We start from the raw sequence: 13,936 nt of genomic DNA, 5'->3' as shown, positions 1-13,936 counted from the left end.
GAAAGTTTTGTATGCCAGGCAAGGGAGCTTTTCCCTTTATCCTGAGGGTAATCGTAAATTGTTGAAGGCTTTTAAGCAGAGACATGACTTTAAGCAGAGTTTAAGCAGAGTCAGATTTATCTTAGGAGTACATTGTATGATAGGGCTTAGGCCCTTCAGGGGTACTCAGGCAACACAATCTGACTCTACATGTTCCTTGGGACATCTGTCCTATCTCCTACAACTCCCTACCTAGCAAGCATCAAGGCCACACTTTGTCCACAGAACTGAATCTGGTATCACCAAGGATAAGTTAGCGCTACTAAGGCTGGGAGAGCATAGCCCAGGCAAGCCAAAAGTGTAGACTAACTTGTGAACTGCCGAGGCCTCTAAGGTGTGCCCAGTCTAAGTCCTGAGATTCAGTGAGATCCTCCTTTAACTTTTTTGGATGGGTCAAGGTCAGAGGGTAATAGTTACTTGTCCAAGGTCATTCAGTGATAGTGTGGTTGGTGGCAGGATTAGAATGATGCTTTGATTTGTCTCATTCCGAAGAGAGCAAAGGGGGGGGGGGGGGGGAGAGAAGGCGGAAGATAGCCAAGAAGAAGGAGAAAAAGATACGAGGAAAAAGAGGAGTAAGGAAAAAAAGAAATTAGTCTTTCAAAGTGGCAGAGGAAGAAGGAGAGGGACAAATAGCAGGAGCCAAGCAGTAGAGGAGTAAAAAGAGAAAAGAAAGGCGAGACGTGAGAGGATTGGAGCAGACACAAAAGGGCAGAGAGACAGACAGCGACAAGTGGAGAAAATCGCCGAAACTTGAGCAGCAACGGAGTCTGAGCTCTGAAAACCCGCGGCCTCTCCCGGCCCGTGCGCCCTTCCACCTGGCATCCCGGCAACCCTATCCTCGGCACCGCTCCACTACTCTCGGGGTGCTGGCCTAGCCCCACCTCGCCGCTGGCGGGCCCGGAATCGGTGGAGCTACACAACCCACCCCACGCTAGCCCGTTTGGCTCTACTAAAGCATTCTTGCTGGAGCGCGGTTTCAGCCACGTGGGGAGGGGCGTGTCCCAGTTGCTGAGGAGCGCCTCCGATTGGTTAGGAGGCGGGGTTCTTGGCGGGGCGCCGGCTGAACCCCACCCCCGAAGGCGGGATCTAAAGCTTCGCAGCTGGAAAGGGTGGAGCCCAGGAAGCGCAGCTGGAAGGGGGCGGGGCCCTACGAGCAAAGCTGGTCACTGCGGGCTGGGGGCGCCCTGTGCTGCCATAAAGTGAATGGGCGCCGGCGAGGGGTGGCAGTTCGCGGCGAGGCTCACTCTCTCCCTCGGCTAGTCCGGGAGCGCCGGAGCGGAGCGGCGGCCCGGGCGCAGGGGGGCGGCCCCCACCGCGGCCGGGTGCCCGGCCCCTGGCCCCTGCCTGCCCTCCAGACTGCTGCCGCCGCCGCCGGGAGTCTGCCTGCTGCGGGACTCACTGTAAGTGCTTGACCATGCGCGGGACAGGGGCTCAGGGGCCAAAAGGCCGTGGCTGGACTTTGGGATCTCTAACACCAGACGTAGGTCAGCTGAATTGGGGAACGGTACCTGAGGGACGGGTCGAGACTGAGAGAGCAGACTGAAGACCCAGGGCCAAGACTTAGGGAATGGGAAATTCAGCGTCAGAACTCGGAGGACAGAAAAGGGGAGACTTGGGGGACGCAGAGGGAAATCGGAGACATGAAGCCAGGACAGGAGCTCGGCGAAGTGGGGAGTAGAGAGTCGGGAAACCATTACCAGAAAGCGCCCTGGAACCCGAGGGCACGGGGCAGGCAGCCAGGGAGCGAAAGGGGTTGCGTAGGCCCTGGCCAGTGGGGGGAGCCGGCGACGGCTGCCCAGTATGGGGGACAGTTGGCGGCGTCCGATGCCCCTGGGCTGGGGCTCAGACTCCAGGGTCTGGGAGCAGGGGTGCGTCTAGTCGCACATGCTTCTCTCCTCAGCTGCTCGCATTTGCGACAGGAGCCTAGTAGTGAGAGGTTGGCAGCGTCCCGGTCAGATGGCCGCTGTGCGGACGGCAGGACAGTGGCTGGGCAGCCCCAGGCACCAGACGAAGGATCTGGCGTGTCCGGCTTGGGGTGTCAGGGCCTGCATAGGTCCCAGCCTGGGGCCACCACGAATCGGACGGAATGTCCGCAGCGCGCCGGGCTGGAAGCGGACAGAATGTCCGAAGCGGCGAGGTGGGTCTCTCTGGAGCAGGCGCTGTGTTGGGCAGCGGTGGACAGAATGTCCCTGGCCGAGTGGCATGTCCACTTACCCGGCAGCGCCTGCCCAGCTGTTGCGTGTGCAGTGGGGTTGCTGTGGTGGGTCGCCTCAAATCCCACTTTGCAAACTTGTTTCTGCTCCTAGGGGCAGTGGGGCTCAGCAGCGGGGAGTTAGAGTAAAGGCTGCATCCTGGCCTTGAGGGGAGTGGTGGTGAAAGAGCTTCCCTCTCCAGCCCAAACCAGATCCAAGCATCACCTGGGCTTCCAGAATCCAAAACTGAGAAGAGGAAGCCAATAGTGGGATTTCTAGTTGGAATCAAGACCAGAAAAAGAAGGAATAAACCACAAAAAGCAATGGTAGGGCAAGGAGGAGCCCAACACAAGCCCCTCACAAATTTGGAGGCAACCCCTAACTCCAATGTAGCTAATTAAACACCCCCAGACTTCATGCCTGGGTGTCAGCTGGCTGATGTGCCTTCTTTGCAGGTAACAGGAGACCAGGCCTGAAAAGAAAACTGCAGCCCTTTAGCAAAGCGAACCCCATGGTCTTGTTTCCCTTTTTGCTCCTTCAGTCCCACCAATGCAAAAACCACCCTGGTGGCTGAGGGGGTAGGAAGGAGACACATGGATTCCGGACTCTTGGGTCCAACATAAAACATATTTGGCCCCCCAACTCTGGTTGGGAAGGAGGTCTCAACCCTGCCCAACTTCCCTGTGTGCATTACCTGTAGCTGGTGGAGCGCCCTGATTCCTTTGGACTCCTACAATAACCACTAGCCCTGACCCCAACTCTTTAACTAGACACATCCCACTTAGGCTAAAGAGAACAGAGTAGAGAGAACTCCCCCAGTTTACATTAGTGAGCAAAACAGCCAGGCTGGGGACTGAATTTTCATGGGGACAAGTGCAAGGTGATGTGTTTAGCAGTGAGTAAATAATCTAAACAAGTGAGTCTCAACTTTCTTCAACCTCCACCCATGTGTGACGATCAATACATATTCCCCTCACTCCCATCTCCATTCTTCAATTTTAAAGTTTGTTTACATCCAGCTAGCATGTTGCTTCTCAACCTTTTTTGTCCTTGTCCCCTTTTGATAAATATAGAGCCAAACCCCAATACCCTACTGTATTCTGATACCTTTTCCCCTTTTCAGAGGCTTGTGCTCCCATCATTTTTGGAAATTACTAAAACGATGAGTGAAATGAAAAGCGCTGAGTCAGAAAGGGAATATGGAAGGCATTACAGATGGTTCCCTGAAGACCTTAGTCCAAAATTCTCCTTTTGCCAAAAATGCCAAAAAGCATTGGCATTATAATGAAGATGACTGGGAATAAAAGGCAGAACCTTCTCTCATCCTTGCATGAAACCATATAGCTGAATGCATACCTGAGTCACTGGCTCTTAGGGTGAATGTTGTGGGCCTAGAAAAGGGTCAGAGAATAGTTCACAGAATTGGAAGTCAGTGGCTTCTGGAGAGAGTAAATTTCAAAGTTTAGGCATCTGGAAAGTAAGATAGGGTGGAAATCCGCAAAATAATAAAAGGCATAGATAAGCAGAAGACTTATTTGCTCCCCAAATGCTGAAACTGGAGATGGTGGGACTTCTTAGAACTGGAGTGCTGCAAGCACAGGATGAATAGAAAAATGCTTCTTGACATACCGTGGGCAGCCAACTTCCAGAGCTCATTCCACAGACGTGGTAGAGGCAGGAAATAGAAATGGAATCCTTTAAGTTTGGGAGGATCTGTGCATGTCAGAGCCACAGATGGCCGCTAGGGTGGAGAGGGCAAGGAGTGAAAAGAGCTCAGTCCCTGGTCTTCAATCTCTTCAATCTGTAACCTTGGACAAACTCGTCTTCTTAGACACGAGTTGGGAATGGCCATTTCTGCCACCCACAGTGGTTGTAAGAGTTAAATGAAATCATATATATGAAAGCCCTTTGCAAATGGAAAAGCACCACAGAAATGAGAAGAATTACTGCCATTCTTATGCCCAAACTGTAGAATCTTTGCTTGAAAGGGTGGTGTCACAAGTCTTAGATCAGTCACATAGCATCCCTGATCCAGTCACAGGAAGATTCTCAGTGACGAATAGAACACTCTATCTCAGGCTTCAGATACCAGCCATTACCCTTGCCACTCTCTGAGAAGAGTTCAAGGGAGCTCCCCAAATGCTTAACCCTTCTACCAGGCCAAATATCCTGGTCTGGTCCCTGCCTGCCTACTGCTGCTCAAGGATGTGAATGTGGACCCAAGAACCAGGTCCAGGAAGGGAGGGCAGTGGAGGCAGACGGAAGCTGAGCTAGGGTGGGCATGAGAGAAGGAAGGAGCCACCCAAATCTTTTCTTCTCCATTCACTCTAAATAATGCTTCCTAAAGTGTGGGGGAAGGATATGGCAGCTGACCTGAAGGATCCTTTCGGTCCTGAGCTTTGGGACTATCTAGAGTGTCTAGCCCATGGTCACAGATACGGACCCACAGGAAGAGTGATGGGCAGAGAAAGGAAAAGTTAGGTGGTAGGATGAGAAAGAGCTGCTTTATTATTTTTTTAATAGATTGATTTTAGAGAAACAGAGAGAGAGAGAGAGAGAGAGAGAGAGAAACATTCATTTTTCTGTGTTCATTCATCATTTCCCCTATGTGCCCTGACAGGGGATCAAACCTGTAACCTTGGTGTTTCAGGAGGACACTCTAACTGACTTGAGTTAACTGGCCAGAGTGAGAAAGAGCTGCTTTATCTCTTTCCTATCTCTCTCCTGACCAATCTATTCTGCTCACCAATACCAAATAAAGGTTTCAAAGATGCTGCTTTTATGTCACTCTCCTGTCTATAAGCCTTCAGTGACTCCCACTGCTTAGAGCAGTGCTTCTCTTTAGGGGGCTGGGTGGGAGAGGGCAGTACAGGAATGGGAGGAGCATGACGCTACAGGCTAAACATGGCCCATCGATCTTCCTGGTGGGATGACGTCCTTGAAGATGTCTCTATGGAAATTTGGAGAGAAGACTTTATATTAAAATAAACATAATAAATTTAAGTATGGAATAGAATGCAAAATATGCTTCAATTTCTTACATAAGGCTGGAGATCTCAAAGAAATTACATACTGGTAGCAGCTGTTTTAGGTTGTGCCCCTAGTTTCCCAGGGTGATACTCTCTTTTACTAATTTTAGTGGGGGACTTTTTTCTTTTTTTAAAAGATTTTATTTATTTATTTTAGAGAGGAGAGAAAGAGAGAGAAGAAGGTTAGGAATAGGAAGCATCAACTCCTATATGTGTCTTGACCAGGCAAGCCCAGGGTTTCAAACCAGTGGCCTCAGTGTTCCAGGTCTACGCTTTATCAACTGCACCACCACAGGTCAGTCACAGTGGGGGAGTTTTTTTGTTTTTTTTTAATATTTTATTTATTGATTTTTAGAGAGAGGGGAGAGAGAGAGAGAGAGAGAGAGAGAGAGAGAGAGAGAAAAGGGAGGAGCAGGAAGCATCAACTCCCATATGTGCCTTGACCAGGCAAGCCCAGGGTTTCGAACCGGCAACCTCAGTGTTCCAGGTCGATGCTTTATCCCACTGCGCCACCACAGGTCAGGCCACAGTGGGGGAGTTTTAATGGAAATGCTGGAGATGCCCTAGCTTAGACTGCATAACGCTTGAACCACCACCCTTTGCCCCTCATTGGAGATCTCCACAGCCTGACCCATTTTTCTCTGATGATCTCTCACTGCCCACACTGAAACTCTGACCAAGCTAGGCTCCCTGTTGCCCTCTGAAGCGGCCAGCTCATTCCCGACCTGCCACGTACTATAATCTCTGAACCCCAAAACATACCACCTTACATGGGCTTCCATTTCTCTATCTTGCACAATCTGAGAATCAGGCCCATGCAGCCCATCATTTTATCCTGTGCTTTGTTTGCCTCCCCGGACTGCAGGCTCCTAGAAGTTAGGGTCTGTGCCTTGCCAGTCTTGGAGATTTATTTTACTACTTAACACTTGCCGAAATAAGGAAGGAAGGAAGGAAGGAAGGAAGGAAGGAAGGAAGGAAGGAAGGGAGGGAGGGAGGGAGGGAGGGAGGGAGGGAGGGAGGGAGGGAGGAAGGAAGGAAGGAAGGAAGGAAGGAAGGAAGGAAGAAGTTTGTTTCTCTGATTTCTGATTTACCCCTTAATAAATTAAGTGCATCAAATTATTGCTGCCTCCCCCTGAGTCTTAGGGTTTCCTCTGCAGGCTGTGAGCCTTGTCTACAGCTGTCTTCATTTGCTCCCATTCGTCATTGCAGTTCAGCAGACCAGACATTAGGGTGCTCAGCATCTCTAACGAACATAAGGCTGTGTGCGCTGAAGGGTCTCACTTCAGTCTTGGGTTCACTAGGATGGTTTGGGGGTCTGGTTCACACCTGTCTGCCAACTTGCTGCTTGCTGAGTCTCAGCATCACAGCTCCATCCCCTCTTATCTGCCCCTTTATTCTGTCCTTGCAAGAGAAAGTTCTTCTATTTAAGTTCCAGGGTGTGCTTCCTGCCTTAGGCATTATTCCTGCAAGCTCTTAGGGGCTTTCTGGCTGTGGCCCTGATTTACCCCTTTGGCTTCAGGACACGAGTGGGTACACATGGCAGTTGCCCTCTTGCCATGAACTTGTACCCCTTGGAGAAAACCATGGCCTCTCCACTGTGGCCTCTATGGCCTGTGTAGTCTCTGCTCTCCATCTTAATAGATCTTAGATATTTTATTTTGCTGCAGTTTATGAAAGCTTCCTGCAATCCCAACCTGTACTTTGGAATCAGAGCACACCTCTAGGCCTCCCTTTCCCTTAGGGCTAGGATTACCATCTTGGCATGAGTGGGACCTGGGCCATGCATGCCCTGTAAGGGGTGTTAGAAAGGCTGGAGGTGGGACAGGCAGCTTCTCCCAAAGCCGGACACAGCACCAGTCATCTCTTGGCTCTCCTTGGCCTTGCCTGGAATTTTCTACCAGTTTTAACCAAACCTGTGGCTCCCAGACCTATTGCTTGTCCCTGTCCACTGAGTGAGGCGAAGTCCCTGGCCTCAGTCCCAACTTCCCAGCTTCCTGACCTCCAACAGTTTGGGGGAGCTTAATCCTCAGCCAGCCTGTCTCCAGCTCAGACAACCGCTTGGCGCCCCCAGCCTCTGCCCAACCAGCCCACCAGAGCACAAGTCTGCCAGAGGCCTATGCCTCCACCCTCCAGCTTCCTATTGCCTGTCTGGCGTTAGTGTTCTTTGCAGTTTCACAATCAGGGCCCTTCTCAGCCTCATCCCCTCTATCTGCTATTAACACAGTCAGGAGCCTGAGGCTTCATTCTTTCTTTTACCAGTCCCTGGTCTCCAAAGTGGCTCTCAGTTTGGTTTATTCTACCCTTTTTGCTGTTAGCTTATTGACTGGGCCCTCCTTTATATTCATAGCAAAGTGCTTACAACACATTGGCATCTCTCTCTAAAATGCAGCATACCCACCTCCTTAATCAGCAGAGATATTCTTCACTGGGAGATACAGGGTCAAGGGAGGCAAACCCCTCAAGTAAGAGCAGAAACGAGGATTAGATCTTATTTACCACTCTATCCTTCATGTCTTACTCAATGGCCAGCTCATAGAAGGTGCCAAGTAAACATCACTTCAATGAATGAGAAAAATATATACTGGAATATAGTTGTGCCCCATTTTTACATGTTATGTTTTATTTTAATCTACCAGTACTGAAGGTAGGTAGGGAAGGGATTATGATCTCCCTTTTAGAAACTGAAAAAATATGGTCAAAGAAATAATTTGCCAAGAACACATAGCTAGTAAGTTGGGGAGCTGGGACATGAACCAAGATCTTTTGACTCCAAACCTAATTTCTTAGGGCTGTACCAGATTACTTTCCTAAAAGGGTCCCAGGGAGTTTATGCCCCCCACCCCCAGCTCATCCTCTTCCTCCAGCATTCCCCTGCGGTCTCCCTGCTCAGCCAAGCAGGCTCTCCCCAGCAGCCGGAGTGTAGACCATTCCCCTGGCCCATCGGCCTCCTCCTCCCCCACAGAGTCCTTAGTTCCTGGGACTGAAAGCTGAGGTTCAGAGGGGCCAGGAAGGGGAGGGGGGAGGGTAATGGCTAGATCCAAAACAGCCAAGGCAGCTGTCCCTGTCACAGAGAGAGGAGACTGTGTGACAGTGTGTGTCTGTCTGCTTGAATGTGGGAGCACATGTGGGGGATAGTGTGTGTTTGTATGCCTCTAGCTCCAAGTCCAAGTGCTTATTTTGTCTGAGTGGGGACCCGTGTGTGTCTGCATGTGTGTCTGTCTGTCTCTGGGAACACACAGCCTGAACTCTGCTTTCTCGGCTTCATCTTTTACTCTGGCCCTTATCTCTCCTCACCCTGCCTCCCTCTGCTGAAATAAAGGGTGAAACCAAGACACAGGTATGGAATGCTGGGGGAAGGGGAGTTTGGAAAATTAGAAGTCTGGAGCCATAACAGACTGGAAGGCAATAGTGGGATTGAGCTTCTCTACAGGCTAACCCAGCTGTCTCTCTTTGCCCAATTCTGTGTTGCTCCTGTGGCCTCTGGAGAAGTCAAGGGCATTGTTTGCATTTTGAGGGCATCTTTAAAAAAAATTTTTTTTTAATTTATTTTTTTCTGAATTTGGATACAGGAAGGCAGTCAGACAGACTCCCGCATGCGCCCGACCGGGATCCACCCGGCATGCCCACCAGGGGGCGATGCTCTGCCCATCTGGGGCATTGCTCTGTTGCGACCAGAGCCATTCTAGCATCCGAGGCAGAGGCCATGGAGCCATCCTCAGCGCCCGGGCCAACCTTGCTCCAATGGAGCCTTGGCTGCGGGAGGGAAAGAGAGAGACAGAGAGGAAGGAGAGGGGGAGGGGTGGAGAAACAAATAGGCGCCTCTCCTGTGTGCCCTGGCCGGGAATCGAACCCGGGACTCCCACACACCAGGCCGACACTCCACCGCCGAGCCAACCGGTCAGGGCCTAAAAATATTTTTTTATTTTTTAAGTTTATTAGGGGATATATTGGTTAATAACATAAATTTCAGGTGTGCAACTTTATACTATGACGTACGTATACTGTATTGTGTGCTCACCACCCAAAGTCTAGTCTCCTCTGTCACCATATATTCGACCCCCTCTACCTTCTTCGTCCTCTTAGGTATGAAGTGAGAGGAGACTTCAGAGCACCCTTTTTTCCAGCTCTCAGTTCTAAGCCTTCTCAGTTATTTGGGAAGGGCTCCTACTCACGGCTGCCAGAGGTCTCTCCCAAGGGCATCTCCCTTCCACCAGAGCACTGAGCCACCCCCAAGCCTCTGACTCCTGACCTCAGACCTGAAAGGGGAGAGGTAAGCTGAGCACCCCCACCCCTGGCCTAACCTCTCTCCTTCCTTCCCAGGTTCCCTTTAGCCTTGCCTCTTTAGCCTTAGAAAAAGGTCCCCTCTACCTGTGGAAAGAACAAGGTTTCTCAACTCCTGCCTTGACCTCTGTCTGTCCCACCCCAGTCTTACTAGAGAGGTGGGACAGGGGGCAGCTGTCATCTCTGAGCTGGTTGAAGGGGGCATTACCATGTGCAAATACAAGCCACTGCCCATCTGCGCCTCCCTGAGAAAGGCTCCTAATAAATTCAGAGCAGCCGAGTGACACACATCTCAATTTAGCCTAATCCACTACATTAATGCCACCTTGCACAGCCTGTGTTAAGTCCTTGTTAATGGGGAGGCAGATGGGCCCCTCCCACTCAGCTCTTCATCCCTGTTCCTCTGTCCCTAGCCTCCTTTGGTTCTTCTCTGACCTAGAGGCATCCAGAGTTCTTGAGCCCCACTAATGTCCCTTTCCCTTCCTCCTACCAGAAGGGGCCTTGGAGCAGGAAAGAGAAACCTGCAGGGGACTTGAAATGGTACCCAGGCAACCTTCTGGGCAATGACAGGCAAGGTTTGGGACAGGGAGCAAGAGTAGCAAGGTGGTTTTCAGAAGCTCGCATCTACCACCTGGGCCAGGCCTGGTAGAGGCCATGCATGAGAGTGGAACCATGACTGGTAGGGGTGTCGAGTGTGTATGGGCAGGCACAGAAGCAGACAGAGCTGGAATGCTTCATGATTTTCAAACTTGTTTTTGATTCTGGAACCCTTTCTTCAAGTGGAATCTCTCCAGAAAGCATAAACAAAACAGACAAAGCCAGTGCTGCCCTAGTTGAAGCAGATCAAAGCAAGGCCAGGCTAGGGTTCTATCCCCGAGTTCCAGTCCCTGAGGAGGTTTCTGGGTAGCGCTGCAAAGAACACAATTTTAAAAAGCAAACAGAGAAAAGGGATTAGCTTAGGAGCCTCCCAGACCTGGTTCAGATCCCTGTTCCACTATTTACAAGCTCTGTGACCCATTAATCGTTACTTCAAGTCTGTTTCCTCACCTGAAAAGGGTGATCATACTTAATATTAATGCATGCTTATGAGGGGAGAGATAATGAAATAAAGGCACACAGTAAGGATTCATGATTGATAGCAGTGATTATCCTTATGGGAGAAATATCAAGCCTAGTTCAAGACCAAATCTAGCCTGACCAGGTGGTGGCGCAGTGGATAGAGCATCAGACTGGGATGCGGAGGAACCAGGTTCAAGACCCCGAGCTCACCAGCTTGAGCGCAGGCTCATCTGGTTTGAGCAAAGCTCACCAGCTTGGACCCAAGGTTGCTAGCTTAAGCAAAGGGTTACTCAGTCTGCTGTAGCCCCACAGTCAAGCAATCAATGAACAGCTAAAGTGCCACAATGAAAAACTGATGATTGATGCTTCTCATCTCTCTCCATTTCTGTCTGTCTGTCCCTGTCTATCCCTCTTTCTGATTCTCGCTCTGCCTCTGTAAAAAAACAAAAACCAAATCTGTCCCACTGGAAAGTAATAGAGGTTCCAGTTGTGTCTCAGGTGTGATTGGCTGAGGGACATATATAAGTTTATGAGGATACTGAGCATTTGTGTGAGAGGGAACTGAAGTTTTTGAGAATGCAGTATAAGGCATGTGGCATGCAGTGGTGTGGTTTTCATTAATTCAGTAAATAGTTAATGAACACTAACTGTGAACCAGGCACAGTTATAGGTGTCCAGCAGAGAGCAAAACAAAATCTAATGTGTATATCTGTGTGTAAAACCTTTGAGTATACACCTTTTCCCCCTTAGACTGCTGTTTCCCCATTCTATCTGAAGACACCCCACACAGAGGTAGCTTCATGTTAATGACTGAGGAAGAAGACAGTGAAGCTGTAAGGAACCGGATAACCAGGAGATTTTATCCCCATTGACCTGGTCTGTGTCTTCTCTTCCCCCTAGAGTCTTCCCTCCATGGAGTTCGGCCTGCTCAGCGAGACAGAGGCCCGGAGCCCGGCCCTGTCGCTGTCAGATGCAGGCACTCCCCACCCCCCACTCCCAGAACACGCCTGCAAAGGCCAAGAACACAGCGGTGAGCGTGCCCCCTTCTGGGCATAGGGGAGATAACAGCTCAATCCTTAATGAGGGAGGGGCCCAGGTGGGAGTGAGGGGTCGGTGGAGGAGGTACCCCCGCGGGGAATCCCTGTGACCTGCCCCCATCCGGCTCCAGACTCCGAGAAGGTCTCCGCTTCGCTGCCGGTCGGCTCCCCTGAAGATGGCTCGCTTAAGAAGAAGCAGAGGCGGCAGCGCACGCACTTCACCAGCCAGCAGCTGCAGGAGCTGGAGGCTACCTTCCAGAGGAACCGCTACCCCGACATGAGTACGCGCGAAGAGATCGCGGTGTGGACCAACCTCACCGAGGCCCGCGTGCGGGTACGGCTCTCCTTGATCCGCAACCCTCACCCCACCCCGGCTTTCCTCTCTTGGACCGCTTAGCGAGTAACTTAGAAACCTGCAACTTGTGGTTCTGCCTTGCCTGCCCCGTCCTCGGATCTAACACCCGACGTCCTAAGGCTCTGGTCCGCTGCCCTACACGGCCTTGTTTCCACCAACCTCCAATCTTACAACACCCTATCAGTCCAGGCCGCACACTTCTTCTCCCCGAGACTATCGCTTGTTCTCCTCATCACCCCTCCTTGAAGGCATCCTGCTACCCCCACCCACCCACGTCGCCCTTGACTCTTCCGCCCCCTGCTTCTGTTCTCAACTCCCTGATTTGGTGGCTCCTCCACGACCCCCATTCCCGTCTCCGGCCACCTCATCTTGTTCATCCTCTGAACGGCTCTGGCCCAGGCTTAAACCCCCACCTAGATGACCCACCCACCGGCCGCGCTGACCCGGTCCGAGGGGACCCCGCTGGGCTCCCAGCCTTGACAGCCTTTGCTCTCACACCCGCAGGTGTGGTTCAAGAACCGGCGCGCTAAGTGGCGGAAGCGGGAGCGCAGCCAGCAGGCGGAGCTGTGCAAGGGCGGCTTCCCCGCGCCGCTCGGGGGGCTGGTGCCGCCCTACGAAGAGGTGTACCCTGGCTACTCTTACGGCAACTGGCCACCCAAGGCGCTCGGCCCGCCCCTCGCCGCCAAGACCTTCCCATTCGCCTTCAACTCGGTCAACGTAGGGCCTCTGGCTTCTCAGCCCGTCTTCTCTCCACCCAGCTCCATTGCCGCCTCCATGGTGCCCTCGGCTGCGGCCACCCCGGGCACTGTGCCAGGGCCCGGGGCCCTGCAGGGCCTGGGCGGGGGGCCCCCTGGGCTGTCTCCGGCCGCAGTGTCCTCTGGGGCAGTGTCCTGCCCTTACGCCTCGGCCGCAGCAGCTGCTGCTGCAGCCGCTTCCTCCCCCTACGTATATCGGGACCCGTGTAACTCGAGTCTGGCCAGCTTGAGGCTCAAGGCCAAACAGCACACCTCTTTCAGCTACCCCACGGTACCCGGGCCGCCCCCGGCAGCCAACCTCAGTCCGTGTCAGTACGCTGTGGAACGGCCCGTATGAATGGCCCGGCCCGTCGATCATCCCCGAGGGCGGGATCGATAATTCACAGCCTACCCTGACTGGGGTCGTTTTGACTGGCTTGATACCGCCCCGGGGTAGGAGAAGGATGCTGGGGCAACTGGGGGGAGGGAGGCTGCCAGCTCGGGAAAGAGCCTTCCTACGCCCAGCCCTGACGGGCAGACTGGGCCCTACACGCAGTCCACGCCCCTGGGACTAAGGCCAGGAACAGGGACCAGTTCCCCGGGGGCCAACTCACCCTTGGCCCACCCCACCTTCTCCAGACTCCTCCTCTCCCATTTATCGTTTTCAAAGATAAATGAAATAAATGTGCGCGGACTGTCAAAGGCCTGATGATTCAGAATTGCGGTTGACCCCTCTCCCCTCATCCTTTCCCATATCTAAAGGAGAGCTGGCTGTACAGGAAAGCGGTGAGAATCCAAGCTTCTAGGGGTTCAGTCCCCCTCAGCCGCTAACACCAGGGTGGGGAAGCTGGGGGATTCTTGGAGAAGGGCGTACACGTGCTTTCCCGTTTGAATGGAAGGCTTGGGGAACTAGCTACTTGGCGGACGTTGGCCAAAGCTGGTGCTGCGGCGCCCCCTTATGGTCTCATGGAGGATAACTGGAAGATCAGGTTTGGAACACTTGCCAGTGTCGCTTCTGCAACTTAGGAAACCAATGACAGATGTTACTCCGTATTTCTGCATCTGTTTCTCACTGTTCTAATGAGGGGTTTGGGCCTCTAACAGCAATAAAGTTCTGGTCTATAACAGACATTTATTAAGCGCCTATCAGGCCTAGGATTCTTACTGAGTGTCTGCGTGTGTGCCTCTTGTTCTTTTACATATCCTCAGA

The 13,936-nt window shown here is 52.2% G+C and overlaps 1 protein-coding gene across 2 annotated transcripts; it reads left to right on the top strand.

Moving 5' to 3' along the window:
* The first annotated feature begins 1,244 nt into the window (after positions 1–1,244).
* PITX3 (paired like homeodomain 3) lies at positions 1,245–13,890 on the top strand. 2 transcript variants are annotated; one of them, XM_066238963.1, is made up of 5 exons: positions 1,245–1,439; positions 9,344–9,530; positions 11,501–11,630; positions 11,769–11,971; positions 12,497–13,890. In XM_066238963.1, exons 3-5 carry the CDS (start codon positions 11,513–11,515, stop codon positions 13,082–13,084), a joined length of 909 nt encoding a protein of 302 aa, XP_066095060.1. In that variant the 5' UTR covers positions 1,245–1,439; positions 9,344–9,530; positions 11,501–11,512; the 3' UTR covers positions 13,085–13,890. The 2 variants fall into 2 exon arrangements, with proteins under 2 accessions (XP_066095060.1, XP_066095061.1); XM_066238964.1 differs by lacking the exon at positions 9,344–9,530.
* Positions 13,891–13,936: the final 46 nt, after the last annotated feature.

Source organism: Saccopteryx bilineata, chromosome 7 (assembly GCF_036850765.1).
Source record: "Saccopteryx bilineata isolate mSacBil1 chromosome 7, mSacBil1_pri_phased_curated, whole genome shotgun sequence".
In the NCBI taxonomy this organism is placed as follows: Eukaryota; Metazoa; Chordata; class Mammalia; order Chiroptera; family Emballonuridae; genus Saccopteryx; species Saccopteryx bilineata.
This window is presented reverse-complemented; position numbering and strand designations above follow the sequence as displayed.

What these genes read in the sequence shown, in the direction of transcription:
- PITX3 (XM_066238964.1), top strand. Translation starts at nt 11,513, where the DNA reads ATGGAGTTCGGCCTGCTCAGCGAGACAGAGGCCCGGAGCCCGGCCCTG. An exon ending in CAAAGGCCAAGAACACAGCG is followed by an intron (nt 11,631 to 11,768) that starts GTGAGCGTGCCC and finishes ATCCGGCTCCAG; the next exon opens with ACTCCGAGAAGGTCTCCGCT. An exon ending in TCACCGAGGCCCGCGTGCGG is followed by an intron (nt 11,972 to 12,496) that starts GTACGGCTCTCC and finishes TCACACCCGCAG; the next exon opens with GTGTGGTTCAAGAACCGGCG.